The sequence below is a fragment of the Corvus brachyrhynchos genome, unplaced genomic scaffold (genome assembly GCF_000691975.1).
Source record: "Corvus brachyrhynchos isolate BGI_N302 unplaced genomic scaffold, ASM69197v1 scaffold220, whole genome shotgun sequence".
Taxonomy (NCBI): Eukaryota; Metazoa; Chordata; class Aves; order Passeriformes; family Corvidae; genus Corvus; species Corvus brachyrhynchos.
In genome coordinates this window covers 5,413,931-5,430,334 of record NW_008236209.1, presented here as the reverse complement: position 1 = coordinate 5,430,334, position 16,404 = coordinate 5,413,931, and the positions used below count along the sequence as shown (strand labels likewise).

Below are 16,404 nucleotides of genomic sequence, written 5' to 3'. Positions count from 1 at the left end.
AGCAGGATATTCTGCAGGTGCAATGAGTTGCACTTTTAAATTTCCTGCATGGCCCTAAAACTCTCGTGTAACAACCTGCCCCGAACCAGAGACATTTATGGCCATGGGGAAGGGCAGGAATGGCAGCTGCATCTTTTCCCTCTCCTATTTTTTACAAGGATTCTGGCTTTTGCTCAGATCAGTCATGTCTGTCTTAGATGGAGGTTCATGCAGAGAAGAGCATCTGCACAAGAGCTGATAATGAGGGTGGGGAGGCCCTGGCACAGGTTCTCAGAGAAGCTGTGGCTGCCCCTGGATCCCTGGAATTGTCCAAGGCCAGGCTGGACGGGGCTTGGAGCACCCTGGGCTAGTGGAAGGTATCCCAGCCCATGGCAGGGGGTGGAACAAGAAAAATGCTTTAAACTCCTTTGCATTCCAAACCATGCCATGATTCTGTGATTCTCTGAGTGTTTTTCTGCGGATGCTGGTGGGGTCAGTCAGGGAAATGCTGTTCCCAAATTCTCAGCTTGCCGGGCTGCAGAGTTCTATGATTTTATGTGAAAGACAATTTTGTGATTGGATAAATTCCAGCAAATATGTTTCCATTGCTGAGGAAAAAAAAAGTCAGCTAAACAGGATGTGCTGATAAACACTGCAGCACCGGCCAGAACCTCACTATTGCTTTGCACAAGCACATATAAATAATTCTAAAATAAATGCCTGGCAAGCTCCCAACTTCTACCAACCTCCTTTGACAACTCATGGAAATGATACCATCTGGAAAGCACAGCACTGCATTTTAGGGAGTGCTCATATGGAATTTTCTGAATGAGAGCCATCAGTTTTGTTTCTGAGGTTTCTGAGCTGTCAGACATCAACACTTACATTGTCCCACGTCAGGAAGGAGCTGCTGTGACGTTTGACTTCACACTCTCAAACCACAATAGAGTTCAGCTGGTGAGGACAGGGACAGTCGAGTGCCGAGAGCCAGAGAGGCAAAGCAGGGAAGATTCCTGGTGGCTTCCTGAAAATCCAAACAGTGAGATCCTCCAACGGGGTAAAGCTGTAGCCCCAGCTGTGTATTTATCCCCTGGGATCAGGTGAGGCTGGATCTGTGCCCGTTCCTTGAAGCAATGTCAGAAGTGCCACCCTTGGGCATTGCTGGCAGGGAGATACAGCGAGTGTAAACTGAGCTGGAAACTTATTCAGTTCAGCAGAAATGTCAGGCAAGGCTCACGCTGTGCTAAAAAAAGCTATTGGGAAGTCGGGCCTCAGCTGCAAGAGGATTGAGCAGGAGCAGAGCACCCAGCAGGTCCCCAGCCCCGGGGGCAGGAGGGGACAGCAGGGCTGAGCTGCCAGGCAGGAGCAGGCAGAAACCTCGGGAGTGTTTCCATGGTCTGCTCAGAGCTGCGCTTGGAGAGGAGGAAGAGTTGGAGGGGAGGAAGAGCTGGAGAGGAGGAAAGGGTGCCCTGCGCCCAGCTCCACTTGGGATCTTCCCAGTGGGTGCCGAGCCAACCTGGCAGAGACACCGGACAGAAAACACCTGGGACAAAAGCACATAACCCCATTTTGGGGTCATTGTGGGGACACCTGAACAGGACTGAGCTGGCGGGGCTGGGAGCAGAGAGGGGCAGCAGAGGGTCCCAGCAGAGGGGCAGGGCTGGAGCAGCACCTTTTGTGGCACCTCGTGATGTCACCCAGGTCCCCTCGCTCGTGTAAACAGCGGCGCAGGGGACATTCCACTTCCTCCTGAGCGCTCACTCGGCTGCGCTGAGCACGGCTGTGCCTGCAAAGGTAAGGCTGCTTTAAACCCTCTCCTTGGGGTCTAGAACGGCGCCCGTGCTGCTTCCTGCAGAAACCTCCCTCTCCCCGGGCTTTTCCTTAGGGGGTGGCTCTTGCCAGGAGATTTGTGAGCGCTCTGGGTGAACACATGGAGGAGTTCAAACAGCGGCTGCTGCGCCTGCAAAAACACAAATGTCAGGCGTGGGCAATTAGCGGCGCTGCAACTGTTCTCCGGTGTCATTAATAGCGATTATTTCCTTCTTTTGCCTGATTCCTCCGGGATATATTTTATTTTAAAGTCGTACTTGACAGTAAGGGTAACGTGCAAATCTGTTTTTTTCCAACGGTGATTTATGTTGCCGTAAAATAAAATCCATGTGCTGCCCATCTTTGTGCCATCCAGGGCTCTGTGAGTGAGCAGCGACAGGAGGAAATTAATACTAGTGAGGGGACACAAGATGACAAAAAGAGCAGGATTGCTTGGACTTGCTTTTGCTAATGAGAATCCTGAAGTGGTTTTAATTCCTAATTCAGACTGCAGTCACTGCTCTGGGTTAAAACTTAACTTCGTGGGCTGAAGCTTTTAAACTTGACTTCATGGGCTGAAGGTTTTAAACTTCATGGGCTGAAGGTTTTGAGCTTGACTTCATGGGCTGCAGGTTTGCAGCTGTACTTTGTAAAAGGTGCTTTTCTGCTGGCTTTGCTTTCATCTGCACCAGCAGCTCAGCTCTGCTGGGAGCCCAGCAAACAGCCCGTGGGGGTGGTCACAGACAGGATTTAGAGTGGGTGGCCCTTGAAACTGAGATTTCTGCAAGTGGATCAAGAGGGAATCTCTCAGAAGGTGCATCAGGATGTCAGGATCTGCAGGAGGGGATTCCTCAGCAGGCTGGAGCAGGAGCTGTGCAGGGACAGTGGGTTCTTTTCAAGGGCGTGTTTTTGGGGTCAAGTAAAAGTGCTGGGATTTTGGCCCTGGTGCCAGCATCATCAGCCATGGCAACTACATCCCATGATGGAAGTGCATCTGTGGGACAGCCCTTGCCCAGCCTGGAGGCAGCGCTCTGAGGGGGCTGTTGGTGTCTCTGCTGGAGCTGCAGGGAGGAGCTCCAGCAGTGCTGCAGAACAAAAAGACCGCAGACAACCCAGACCCGCTCTTTTTCTCTGAAAGAAAACAAAAAAAAGCACATTTAGCCGTAGAAAGTTCCACTGAGTGCAGAGGTGCTACCCTGGTGTCATGGCCATGCACTGAGGGCAGAGCATGGAGATATTTGTGCTCCAATCAAAGCAATTAACCTGGCTCTGATGGGCACCTCAGACAGATCCAGGACTGTGGAATTACATCCCTGTGATTCTCAGCCTATCCAGATGAACATCTTTTTCCTAGAAATGCCATGCTTAGCTTCCAAAGCTCCAGTAATAACACACTCACTTCTTATATCCTTACTGCAACAGCATCAGGGATACAGAATCTCACAAAAATATAAAAAATAGTGGTTGGATCTCAGCATGTTTATTTGCTACCAATTGTAAAAATAATCACATTCTGAAAGCAGTGTTGCAGTGGGAGCTGCCTGTCTGCAAGATGTAAATGAGCACTGATGAAATCTACTGGAGCTTTTTCACACCCACCACGAAGTAAAGGACATTGGAGATGTAATTTTAGGACCCTCAGTGGTATCTCGAGTGTTTGCTTTTGTGCACAGGTGGGAAGAGAAGGAGTTGCTGTGGGATTAAGCCTCAGTCTCAGCCAAAGTGAGAGGAAAGGCAGAAATGCAGTAGTTTTGTGGTGTCCTGTGAGTGTCTGGGTGCATTTTGTTTAAAGAGATGGTTTAATCTCGTTATGTTTTTATGGCTTTGTAATGAAATCATTCATCCTCAGAAAGCGCCCTGCTGATGAGCCAGCAGACACCACCCCTGTGCATATTAATTGTGTTACTGTATTAATTGTGTGCACTGCCAGCCAGATCACCCTGCTCAGACCCTGAGTTCCCTGAATGCAGAGAGGGATTTTCTGACTCCAGGGCATCCACCTCCTGTTCCCTGAGTTAGATCTGCTGGGTTGGTGGGGCTGGGACATCACCTGCAGGGTGGGTTTTGTAACCTCTTGGTTCCAAGGTTCGCCACAGCTCCATGATCTCCATCAAAGTGCAGCTTTTCGGGACTCTTCTACCTGCAAATTGAATCACAGAATCATTTAGGTTGGAAAAGACCTTTAAAGATCATCAGCAAAGATACCAGCAACCAGGCCCACTCCTGGGAGCAATTTCTTCCCTAACATCAGTTATTCAGCAACGCTGGATGTTTTCAGTTTGGGATCTTCCTAAATGATGGCAACATGGACTCATCAGAGCTCCCACTGCTGCCACTCAGACAATACTTGGGGTGAGAAAAATAGCGTAGAGGGCAAAGAAACGAAATTTGGAAGAACTCTGACACCTTGTGGACAATTAGCAGACGAAGGTGATGGACAAGGGGGAAGCTCTCCATGCTCTGGGCTCCCCCAGGGCCTCAGGCTCCTGCCTGGGCAGGGTTTGTCCCACCAGAGAGCCAAGGCTGAGCTCTAGGATGGAGTGTGTGCCCTCAGCATCACCCCCGTGTTCCAGGGACACATCCTGGACACGGCAGTTTGCCCAAAAACCTCTGTTCAGAGCCCAATTTGAGTCAGCAGCCCTTCACCCCATTACCTCAATTGTCCTTAGTGTCACATGAGACCTAAGTCACAGAAGCACGGAATATTCTGGGTGGGAAGGGACCAAATAAGGCCTAACTGTATTTAAGGACCTTGCTAAGCAAATTGGTTTCTGTCACTCATTGGACTGAAGAACAAGCACACACTGGGCAGCATTTAATTAGACAATTAATTATAAAAGTGTCTTTAAAGTATAACATTTTGCAGATGTACCTAATCCTGTGTGGTTGTAATGGCCATCAACCAGCTGTGTCTGGAGGAGCAGCAGGCAGGCCATCCAGCTTTGATATCCAAGGAAATCCAGGCGCACGGGGACTTGGAAAATGGTTTCTTGGCAAACGGGGAGGTGACCCGAAGGGACAGAAGGTGCAGTGGGCAGTGCTCTTACCAGAGACAAGAGCAGCAGGTGGCCATGGCCAGCTGGACAACAGCTGGAAAGGGATGAAACCTCCCAAGCAGCAGAAATTCACAGCTCTCCCAGGAAATGGGGTGTAACCCATGCCCACCACTCTGAGGGGAGGAACACCCCAGTGCTCAGCTCCATTCCCTCTTCACTCCCTTTCCCGACAACTCCAGGATGGAGAGCAGGAGGCCTCCAGTGCTGCTTCTCAGGGGAGATAAATCCATGAGCCAGATGAATCTTTCTCCTGTGTTTCCAGCACAGTTCGTGCCTCTTCTCTCCTCATGGGCCTGTTTTGGCCTCATGGCAGGAGCAAGGCTGTAGTGTCCTGGGATGGGGCTGCTGGGGAACACGGAGCAGAGCATCTTGTCCCAGAGCTCTGTGTGGGGAGGGGGACTGGGAGGGAGCTGGAGGGACAAAACCAGCTCTGAGGGCCTGGGATCCAGCATTTTGGTGAGGGAAGGGGATGAGCCAGAGAGTTTCCTGAGGGCAACGCTTCCCTGATGCTCGGAGCAGCTGGAGCTGCTAAAGCTGGGGCTGCTGCAGGAGATAAACACACAGACCTGGATTTTTGAAGGCTGTGGGAACATGAAAGAGAAGCTGGGAAAGAAAAGCAAGAATCTGTTTGGGGAGCCTGCAGGAGCAGCTACCAGGCCCTGCTCACTGCCCATGTCACATGTGGGACCTTGCTGCATCTGGGTGTTTTGGGGGCTGAATCCCAACCCTTCCATGGCAGCCTGGAGCAGTGTCTGGATGAGCTGCCAAATGCAAGCACCACAACGATTAAGGGGCTGAAAACCCAGCTATTTGTGCTCTGTGTCACTGAGAGCTCTAAACTCAACACTTTTGGTAACACGAAGGAAAAAGCTTTAGTAACAGGGTGGGAGTTACTAATTTCTACCTACAGAGACAGTTTTTCTGGCAATTGCCCCCTGCAGGAAATGAGTCAGAGGAGTGAATCAGTGTCTGCAGTGCCACATGAAGCTGATTTTCGGTTTTAACTGTTATATTCAACACGGGAGGGAATCAGTGTAATGAGAATTATAACCCTGGGAGGAAACCCCCGATAAACCCCAACTCTTCCTGCCTGTGTCGCCTTACTGAGGACAAGTTGCCAAGCCTACTGGTCCCAGTTACAAAAGCTGGCAAGAGAAAGGTGGCCCAACAGTTGAACACGTGGCATTTTGCTGATGGCTGAGAGGCAGAAATTGGCAGTACCTAAAAAATAAAATTATCTGACGGAAAAAAGAGTCAGACTGAGGCTGCCATGGTGATGAGAAATAGAAGTTGGTGGCGTGACCAGGTCTCTATGTGTTCCATCAGCCTAAATACATTAACAGAACCCTTCAGGAGCACTGGCTGTGTTCGTAACAGTCACATTTTCCACACCCACTCCCTGCTACTCTTTTCCATGTGGTTTGTGCCCATAATGCCAGAGAAAGTGGATCCATTAGGTCCTCTGAGGGGCTCAGGAGACCTGTTCCCCACATAATGCCCAACACAGCCCAACATATCCCTGGAAGTGCTCAAGCCCAGGTTGGATGGGGCTTGGAACAGCCTGGGATAGTGGAAGGTGTCCCTGCCCATGGCAGGGGGTGGGACTGGATGGGCTTTAAGGTTCCCTCCAACCCAAATTATTCCATGATTCAGTGCTTGGCACCCACACTCTGATCGTTGGGCCATGACCATGATGGAGGCTGGGATATGGCCCACCTTTCATCCATGTATTCCAGCTCCCAGAGACCAAACCACAGGAGACCTTGAGGAGATGGCCAAAGGACAGGCAGCTTGTCCTGCTGCCCGTGTTCAGTGTGGCACAGCTTCACTGCTGCTCCTGGGACTGACACACCAGGAATGGTCTCCCACATCTGTGGGAACAGTGGGATTCCTGACAGGGCGGCTCTGAACACGATACCAGGATGTTTCATGCAGACATCATTCCCAAACCTCTGCTTTGTGCCAGACAGCCAAATGGGAAATGCAGACGTGAGTATTGACAACTCTTGCAGTGCCTTTGCCTTCACAGCCCATTTTCCTCTCCACAGGAATGACCCTCCTGCCCTACACCACCACAGCCTCTTCCAGCAACCCAGTCATGACCCAGAGCAACCAGAGCTGCTCCTCTCCCGACAACTCCTTCAAGAGCACCCTCTATGCCACCACCTACACCCTCATCTTCATTCCAGGGCTGCTGGCCAACAGCGCTGCCCTGTGGGTCCTGTGCCTTGGGTCCGTGCCCGGTTCCTCAGGAGGAAGAGCAAAGCCATCATCTTCATCATCAACCTGGCCGTGGCCGACCTGGCCCACGTCCTCTCACTGCCCCTGCGCATCTACTACTACATCAACCACACCTGGCCCTTCGGGGATGTCCTGTGCTTGCTGTGCTTCTACCTGAAGTACCTCAACATGTACGCCAGCATCTGCTTCCTCACCTGCATCAGCATCCAGCGCTACTTCTTCCTGTACCACCCCTTCCGAGCCAAGGACTGGAAGCGCCGCTACGACGTGGCCATCAGCACCCTGGTCTGGCTCGTGGTGGGGGTGGCCTGCGTGCCCTTCCCCATCATGAGGAGCCACGGGCTGGAAAAAAACACCAACTCCTGCTTTGCCGACCTGCAGGTGAAGCCGATCGACAGCAAGGTGGGCACGGTGCTGATGACCGGCACCGCCGAGCTCCTGGGCTTCGTGGGCCCGCTCGTCATCATCTTATACTGCACTTGGAAAACAAGAGACTCCATCCGGGGCTTCCACATCCCGCAGGAAAACAGCGGGGAGAGGCGGAAGGCCCTCAGGATGGTTTCCATGTGCGCCATTGTGTTCTGTGTGTGTTTTGCTCCCTACCACATCAACTTCTTCTTCTACATGTTGGTGAAGGAGAAAGTCATCACCGACTGCTTCCTGAGCACCATCACGCTCTACACCCAGCCCTTCTGCCTGAGCCTCGCCAGCTTCGACTGCTGCTTGGATCCCATCATCTACTTCTTCATGACTTCTGAGTTCCAGGAACAGATTTCCAGGCACAGCAGCATGGCCATCCGGAGCCGGCTCATGAGCAAAGAGAGCGCCTCGTCAATGAAAGAATGACAAGAAAGCCACCCGGAAAAAATGAAGGTATTCGATATGAAATCTGAGACTGGTCTGGGATACTCCATTACCAACTCTGTTGTGGAAGATCCTGCAGGTTTATCCAGGGGAATTTTGTGGCAGTGGAATTTTTTCAGTGTATAGAAGATAAAACTCCATCTAAGACTGGTAGGTTGGAATCCGGTGAGTCACCCAACTGGTGTGACCATTCCCCCACTGTGCCACCCACACCTGACCTCGCTGGACTAGAAAACACACAGGAGGGAGTGACAAAACTTTTACTGGGAAATGGTGGAAAAGTCCCAGACTTTTCTTCTATTTTCCCAGTTCCAGGCTCTATGCTCAAGCCAGAGACAATCCCACATCCGTACACTGACGTCTGCTGAAGGATCTTCTCTGGGAAAACCACACAAGAACCTGAAACTGGCCAGTGGCAACCAAAGGACATTGTGGTTTGTGCAGTGAGGGCTGTGGACAGGTGAAGGTGTGCAGCTGGTTTCCATGTGCTCCTGGGTTTAGCACATCCCACTGGTCACCAGTGACCTCTGTTCCCCTTTTCCCTCTGCTCCCCCTCCCGCTCTGCTCCTCCTTTCCCTCCTCACCCAGCTCTGTTTGCTCCCTAATTGCTGACACATCCCAGAATTTGCACCCGCAGCTGGTGCAAGACCCTCTGCAAGACAAATTCTCCTCAAACATCCAGAGAGTGGCACCTTCCCTTGCTCCAGGTGACTTTCTTCCCCTCCAAGCTGGCAAGGGGGACATGTGTAGGTGGCTTTTGCCTTTGGACCCCCTTGGGGCAGGACTGTGGTGGTCCTGGGGTCAGTGCAGGTGGGTTTGATGGTGCTGGTGGTACCTCACTCTCTTCTGTGTGTGGTCCAGAGGTACCTGAGATGAATCTGCCCCAAAAAAGCTCAGCTCAACCCATTCAGTTCATGCAACTTTTAAAAAAGAGAGGAATCCTTTGCCAAGGTGATTTCACTGACAGAGCAGAAGATACGTTCATAAATTATTGTGATTTTTTTCCACCAGGTCCTGTCGTGATCTTAATGTTTACATTTTTAGGTAGCTATGCAAAGCAGCGACAAGGAAGGATTAATTTACCCCTTATTTTTAATTAGTTACACCTCTTCAGCAGAGTCCACCCACTCTGTAACTTCAAGGGTATCTCATGATACCTGGGGATGGATTTGGCTGAACAGTCACCAATTTATTGCCTTTGGAAATCTATTTTCAAAAGAATGTGGACAGTTTGTACAGTCTTGCAACAAAACCAGAAGAAATACCAGAAACACTTGCTATGTGTATTTTAACTCCAACCATTCAATCCCACTGAGTTACATCTTAGCTCAGCCAAATATTTCCTGTATGTTGTGTTTTCCCACTTCTCTGTTTTACAAAAAAATGGGGAAAAGCCAAGAATTAAGGTTTAAACAACCATTTCCCTGGAGTTTCTCTAAAAGGCAATGACACCTATTACATACAATAAGCTCTCATAGTTCTCCTCCCAGGTGTGAGAAGAAGATTTTGGGCTGAGTAGGATGCGCTGGAGTCGATGGAAATGTTCTCTCTGATGTCACTGGCACAATAAACGTTTACGCTCTGCAAGGAGCCCCCTTCCAAAGGGGTGGATGCTCACGGACAGAGTTAACCTCACACAATTCAACTGTTGTCAGTTCAGGAGTCTCTCGTAAGCTACACTCTGTATAAAGTTGTCAGGGCATGACACTTCAGTTTCAGTGCTTGTTTTGAGGATTTTTATAGACCTTGCTCAGCCACCACGTGCCTGGGAGCTGCTTCCTGTCCCTTCATTTTCGCACCCTTTTCCCCTTGATCAGGTGAAAACAAGCTGAGGGCACTTACGAGAACTCTGTAGCTCATTCTGTGGGTTTTACTTCCCAAGAACTGATGCTCAAAAAAATAAAGGCTGTTTTGCAAACATTTGCTGAGTTTTGTAGTCATCACTGGTACCTGGAAAACTGTTTGGGATCAGCTCCTCCTGGGATCAGGGTTCAAGCAATGGAGAGCAACTTTTATTATTCTTTAACAGATTTGTTGCTTGTTTTTACTCTGAATAGTGGTAATTTATTTCATTTTTAAACCTGCCACACTTGTATTAGATTTAGGAGTACTTTGAGGATGGGAAGGTGTCCTGGACAGTGGAAGATGGACATGGCGTGGGAACACCCGCTCCAGCTGCTGAGTGTCCAGGAGCAACAGTGGCTCTCATGCCCATCATCTTAGCATGGATTTGGTGTTTCCACCAGTGATAACGTTCTCCATCTCCAGGATGGCATCTCCAAGCACCTCAGCTGCCCCCATTTTCCTGCCTCACTCACCCTCTGAACTCCCTCAGGCTCCCCAAAATGCTCCTTTTCCATACTGCAGCCCCAGCCTGTGAGGAAAGGTCACACACTCAATACTTTCAGTCCTATGGTGTGCAGGGGACCACACAACTGCGACTAAAGCTCTTTTCTGGTGTGGGGGAAAGTGCCCTGGTTTTGGTTGGGGCAGAGCTAAACCACCTCTGTGGGGTTCAGCTGCCAGATGGGATTAAACCACCAGAGAAAGTCAGTCAGGCTGGGCCAGCCTAGGGAGCAACAGCTCAGAGCAAAGAGAGATCAGGGAAAACCTGCACTTTTCCAAAAGTTCAAGATGATCCATTTGGCCTCCACAAACCCCAGAGTCTTTAGTTCAGGTCTTCCAAAACCTCAGCATACATCTCAAGAGAAGAACAGGCACTGCAGTGAGGAGGAGAGTATTCCAGCTGCCTTCCCAGCTGGCTGGTGCTGGATCTGACCCAGGCTCTGGGCTGCAGGGGCTGCTTTGCCTCACACATTCAGAGGCACAACAAGCCTGGCTCAGGTTCCTGTAATTCACCCCATTTCCTGTGACCAAAAAACATGTTTATTATTTTGACAAGAGGAAATACAATTTCATGATGTTGCTCCTGGATTATCTCTCGTGCTGGTCCCACTGCTCAGACTCACCAGCAGGAAAAGACTTTTCTTCCTCCTTGGGCAGAAAAAAAAGCTGTTTTTACAGGGATGCCACAGAAAGGCAGAGTCCAACCAAATCAAGAGGTTGGGTACAGCTCCACAGGTGCGTGAAGATGGATCTGAAGGGCTCCTGGGGCTGGAGCATCTCACCCTGAAGGGAACTGCTCAGGATGGAGATGTGGTGAGGTCTCCAAGCCCCCTGCACTGGCCCAGTGCCTGTCCCCAGGGCACAGCCCTGGGCAAACACATTTCTTTTCCTCTAGAACATGAGCCATTCAGCTTTTAACAGAAGCAAATGTGTTTCTCTGCAGTGCCACCCCATCCTAACCAGGAGCAGAGGTCTGGTATCTCCTCTCCTGCTTGAAAGGGCCCTCCCGTGCATGACAACAAACATATTTGGAAGGAACTCCCGAGGGATTTAAAGCCTTTCTGCAGCTTCTGGTTGTGAGCTGCAGGATCTTGCAGTACCTCTTGCTTCCCTTAAATGAAAGTACCAGCTCTCTGCCCGGAGGAAAACCAAAATATGCTGGAAATGCAGGATAACGACTCCACAGCCAGTTCAAAACTGTGAAACCACTTCATCACACTTAAAAGATTTTGGGGATGACTGGCGCATTTTAACCGGAAATGCTGGGGTTGTGGATTAGACAAAGGCTTAGCCCAAAAAAGTAATGGAGGGATTGACAATTGCTTGCTGTAAAATAAATTGGAGCTTCCCAAAATGCTGTCCCTGCAGAGAGCTCTGTGTGACAGCGAGAGGACAATGAGCTGGGGGCTCCCCCGGCCCCGCTCAGCTCCCTGCACAAGGGTGAAGCCGCTTTGTGTGAACAAGCCTCCTCCTCCTCCTGCTTTTCATACATCCTTCAGGTGCATCCTGTCAGATATTCTCAATGCTGAGCGCTTGAGAGATGCTGATCATCCGCGTTTGGCCTCCCGCCCACAGGAGACCAGGCTGCAGGAGAAGAGACCTTTATCTGGAGGCCTTAGATAAAGTCTCACAGTTATTAAAAACGTTATTTAAAATTCCTTTGTGCCTTCTGCCTTTGAAAGCAGAACGTTGCCAAGTGTGAAAGGCACGTTAGTGTTGGGGATGAGTCAGAGAAACAGAAATGCTAAACAAAAACTTGCCCAGGTTGAAAGAAGAAAGGAGAGGTTGACCCCTGTGTGTTGAAGGATGAGCCTTGAGGTTTGTTTGCCCCTCAGATTTTCATGGCCAGGAATGTTGTGATCTTCTGCAAAAGCTGTCCAAAAAGCCAAGGAGTGGAAGAAGGGCTCAGCTTGGCTACAAACCCCTCGCTTGGGTCTGACGTCCACTGGTCTCTCCTTCCCCAGCAGCACAGCTGGAAACAAACACCTAAAAATAGGGCTCAGGGATGGCTGGATACACTGCTGCAGACACAGAAATAGGATGTCCCGGGCAGGATATCCTGATAAAACAGCCCCTTCTCTCTGGGATTAACCTCTGCCCTCTGGAGAGGGATGGGGCACAGTGCCAGCCTCCCTTCTGTGCTCTGTGAACACTCCACAAACACACGAGCACCTCTCCTTCTTCCCAGGATCAGCACCAGCTGCTGGAAGAGATGCACAGGAAGAAAACAAGAAAACCGGGAGTGATAAACAGCTCTTGCATGTCCCAAATCCTCTGCGATGAGAGCCATGGGGATTTAGGGTGCCCAGAGAAGCTGTGGCTGCCCCATCCCTGGAAGTGTCCAAGGCTGGACAGGACTTGGAACAACCTGGGATAGTGGGAGGTGTCCGTGCCCATGGCAGGGGCGCTGGAATCAGAGAGTCTTTAAGGTCCCCAATCCAAATCACTCTCAGATTCCATGATTTCTTGGCACAAGGAGACCTGGCAGCTGAGTGAGTGGCAGAGCTCTGGTGCACTCCTGATCCCAGCCCCTGAGTAACCCCTGGTAACTAAAGGTTTTAAGAGCTTCCTCCCTTTGTTTCTCTTCCACCATTCTGTTCCTGTTAATTTTGTGAGGTCACAGAGCCATTTACAAAAAATAGAGTAAGAATATTTCTATTTTTACATCACCTCCAGGAAGGGAAAGTTGCCAGCAGCCAAATTATCTGTCCAAGCCCTGGGCCATGAGCTGTGACCCTGCATATCAGGTAAAACTGCTCAGCTGGAAAAGAGGCAGCTCAGAAGAAGTCACACCATGAAGTTACACCACTTGTTCAGCCACGCAGGAAGGAGGTCACACTCAGCAGGCAGAAAAACAGCTAAAACCCCTATATATGTGCATAGATATAGGAAGGGAATTAAAGGAGACAAAAAGAAAAAGATCGGGAATGATGCACATCATGGTTTTTTTAAACAACAGTATTTTGGGAAAATCTCCACCTTAAACCATCACATTATTTCAGGAATAAAGTCCAAACCCTCCAGCTTTAGCCTGCAGCCTTGATAGTCTGAGGCTAACCAAGCTTCCAAGAAAATGAGGGAAAATTACTCCCTTCCAGTAACTTACACTGGCAGAGTGCTCGGTTTTCCTTCAGCGAGCACTTATTGGGAGGTTACTTCTGTATTTTACAGCTCTTCCCAGGCACAGTGACCGTGGAGAGCAGCAGGAGCAGCCGGAGGGAAGGGCACCATCCCCTCCCACAGCCCCTGTGCCCAGAGGCGACAGAAATCCATGGTCTCCATCCCTGGGCACTGGCACCAAACGACGTCATCGCCTTCCCAGCGGCTTTAACGTCATTAACTGCACACGTTTGGTGTGGAGAAGAGAAACAAAATACAGGATTTCCTGTTCTGCAGCCACTGGACCGGGCTGCAGATGCCGGCAGGATTCCAGCGCTCCGAAAACATGTGGAAGTTAAGCGAGGAGGCGCTGGGACTGCTGAGAAAATCAGTGGGAAATAAAAGCAGGACGCTGGCTGCTCCTGCTCCCTAGCACGGCTATGACCCCCCCGGAGCATGGGAAGCACAGGAAGGTGAGTGGCATTTCTGCTCTTTTCTTCAGGGGACTGAAACCGGCACAGTTTTAGCAAGTTTATCACTTCTTTGTAGTTCTCCAAGAGATGGTATCGGGCAGGAGCTGGTGCAACATCCTCAGCCGCTTCTGCTGTGCCCACAAATTTGTCTCCGAGGGTGGGTGAGGGGAGTCGGTGCCTAGGGCAGGCTGTGGTGTGGGGGAGGACGTGGGGAGAGGCTGTTTTAGCCAAAACCCCTCAATTTTGTCCTTACTGACAGAGGCTGCCGCAAGCGACCAGCTCTATTTACGCATTTCCTATTAGTGCCTAGATTAAACAAACAAAATCATTCCTTACAACTCCAGTGCCAGAGAACTCCATGACTTAAACCAAGACCCTATTTCAAGCCATAAGTGGATTTTTTTTTTTTTTTGTATTTTCCCCAGCCTGCTTTTCCCACCAGCATCCCAGCACTGAAGGGAGGCAGCTCTGCCCACATCCCCCAGCTTGGAGGGCTCTCCCCAGCCGTGCCTGGAGTTCAGCTTTAGCCTGCGTTGTCCAAGCAGCCCATGGAAAAGATGAGGGCGAGTTTGCCAATGGATCGGGAGCAGTAAATGCAGGAACAGCCCTGTGGTGTGGGGATGGGTGGGGCACAGGCTGATTCACAGGAGCCGGGCGGTTTCCAGCACTGACAGCCACATTCGCCTCCAGGACCAGACACTGCTCCAACGCACTCCAAAAATCAACCCCGGGTGCTCCAAGAGCTGCCTTGGCCTCCTAATTAATTGCAGCGTTATTTGATGTTTGATGAATGGCGGGGCTGCCTCCACAGCCAGTGCTCTGACTCCTCGGGCACTGATACTGGGCTCCCTTCTGGAATTTCAGCTGATTAAAGCTCAGCTTTGCCAAAAAAACCCATCCCCTGCTCCTGCCTGTGTTTGAATCCATGCGTGGATGAAATGGGAAAATAAGCAAGGAATGGCAGGAATATTTTATTTGTAAAATTTAAGATTTATAAAGTCGCTGGACGAAACTCTGGCCGGAGCCCATAGGAATGTCTCTGTCCAGACACCACCAGCAGAACAGGGGGAAGCTGGAGGGATTTGGGGCAAAGGGAAAACTGGAAAACAATAAAACATTTACAACTCCACCTTCCCAGGAATTGTTGTAGTGAACAAGCCCAGCCTGACCCCAGCCCAGGGTGGGGCTCTCTGCTGCTTTCCTGCCAGTGCCCTCCAAAGCGCTGCCACCCAAAGCTGTGTCGGGTACCAGGAGTGCCACCCGGCCCTCCCGCCAGGAACAGGCACACCAGGAAAGTCAAAATACATGGGAAAAACCAGCAGGGAGGCTCCCCATGGAAGAGGTGTAGGATCTGGGCTGAGTTGCTTGGCAGGGACACCGGGGCTCTGACCCTTGCCATGAGCCCACACCAAGTGCCACCTCTGTCACTGGACAGCTGTGGTAAGAGCTGGGAACAGCTGCATTCCCCACGCTCCCTGGCAGTTTTCCCTCTCTTTCTTGCAGGGATGTGAAGATCAAGTCCTGCCACCCCTTTCCCAGGGTCAAACAGACAAGTCCCTCATGGATTTTCAGGCAGGTGAGGAGCACAGGGACACTGCCAGGACCAAGGAGCTGTTTCCCAGTATTCCCTCAGCACAGATGTCCCCTCTTCCCTGCCTTTCCCAACTCAGTGGAGCAATCACAAACCTCTGGCACAGTCGGCAACCGAGAGGGGCCTTCACCCAGCAGCCCCAGCTCCACTCCGGCCTTGCTTTGCTTGCAGCCAAAGCCTGGAAGAGCAAGGAAAAGCAAGAAGGCACTTTGGGAAGGGCTCAGTTTGGAAAGCAGGGTGTGAGCACTGACCCTCCTCACACCAGAGCTGAGCGTGGGGGGCAGCCAGCCGAGAGGCCGGGGCTGTATTTTAGATATTTATGTGCACATAAAAATATAAAATATCTAAAATAATGATTTCTTTCTGAACCTGAAAACATGGTAAGCCCACCAAAGAGCTGCCCAGGTGAGGAGGAGCAGGATGCAGGAGACTTCATCCTGTACCTTGAAGCATTGGCATGGATTCGCTCCTGGAAATCCATCCCTGTGACAAACTCTGGCTCAGGGCTCTGGGAAACAGCACCATGGCTGCTTCTTAATTAATTACCACTGCTGAGGGGCTGGGTGACAGTGACAGGAGGTGCTGAGGGCTCTGCCAGCCCCAGCTCCAGGCAGGGAAGGGCAGGGCAGGCTGCCCACCCCTCACAGCCTCCTTTTCCATGGGGAAAATCCCACTGCAACCCCTGGGTTTGTATCCTGCTGCTGCCAAATCCCCTCTTCCCAAAAGAACAGATTGTTTCCCATGGGATCTGCTCATGAATGACAAAATCCATCCCCTCTCCAGGGAGCAGCAGGAGCACCTGAACTCCCCGTGACCCGTTAATAAATCCCCTCAGCACTGGGTGAGCTGGGATGAATAAATGGACGAGAAGAATTTCTACTTTAACTAGAAGGGAGGTGTATTTATCTCCCTGCATGTCCTGAGCAGTTGCTGAAGGATAATTCCT

At 50.7% G+C, this 16,404-nt stretch overlaps 2 protein-coding genes across 2 annotated transcripts in view; both read left to right on the top strand.

Annotated features, from left to right (window-relative positions):
- Positions 1-991: 991 nt before the first annotated feature.
- Positions 992-9,869, top strand: LOC103623235 (putative P2Y purinoceptor 10). The gene is given in 3 exon segments (XM_008642317.2): positions 992-1,079; positions 6,893-7,083; positions 7,086-9,869. Coding segments are annotated over 2 exon segments (1,035 nt in total). The 5' UTR covers positions 992-1,079; positions 6,893-6,894; the 3' UTR covers positions 7,932-9,869.
- A 3,299-nt stretch (positions 9,870-13,168) lies between these two features.
- LOC103623224 (putative P2Y purinoceptor 10) overlaps positions 13,169-16,404 on the top strand; it is a 6,097-nt gene continuing 2,861 nt past the window's right edge. Inside the window, exons 1-2 of the mRNA XM_008642306.2 lie at positions 13,169-13,867; positions 15,371-15,443. The gene's annotated coding sequence lies outside the window, so the exon portion shown is untranslated. The remainder of the gene's footprint in view (positions 13,868-15,370; positions 15,444-16,404) is intronic.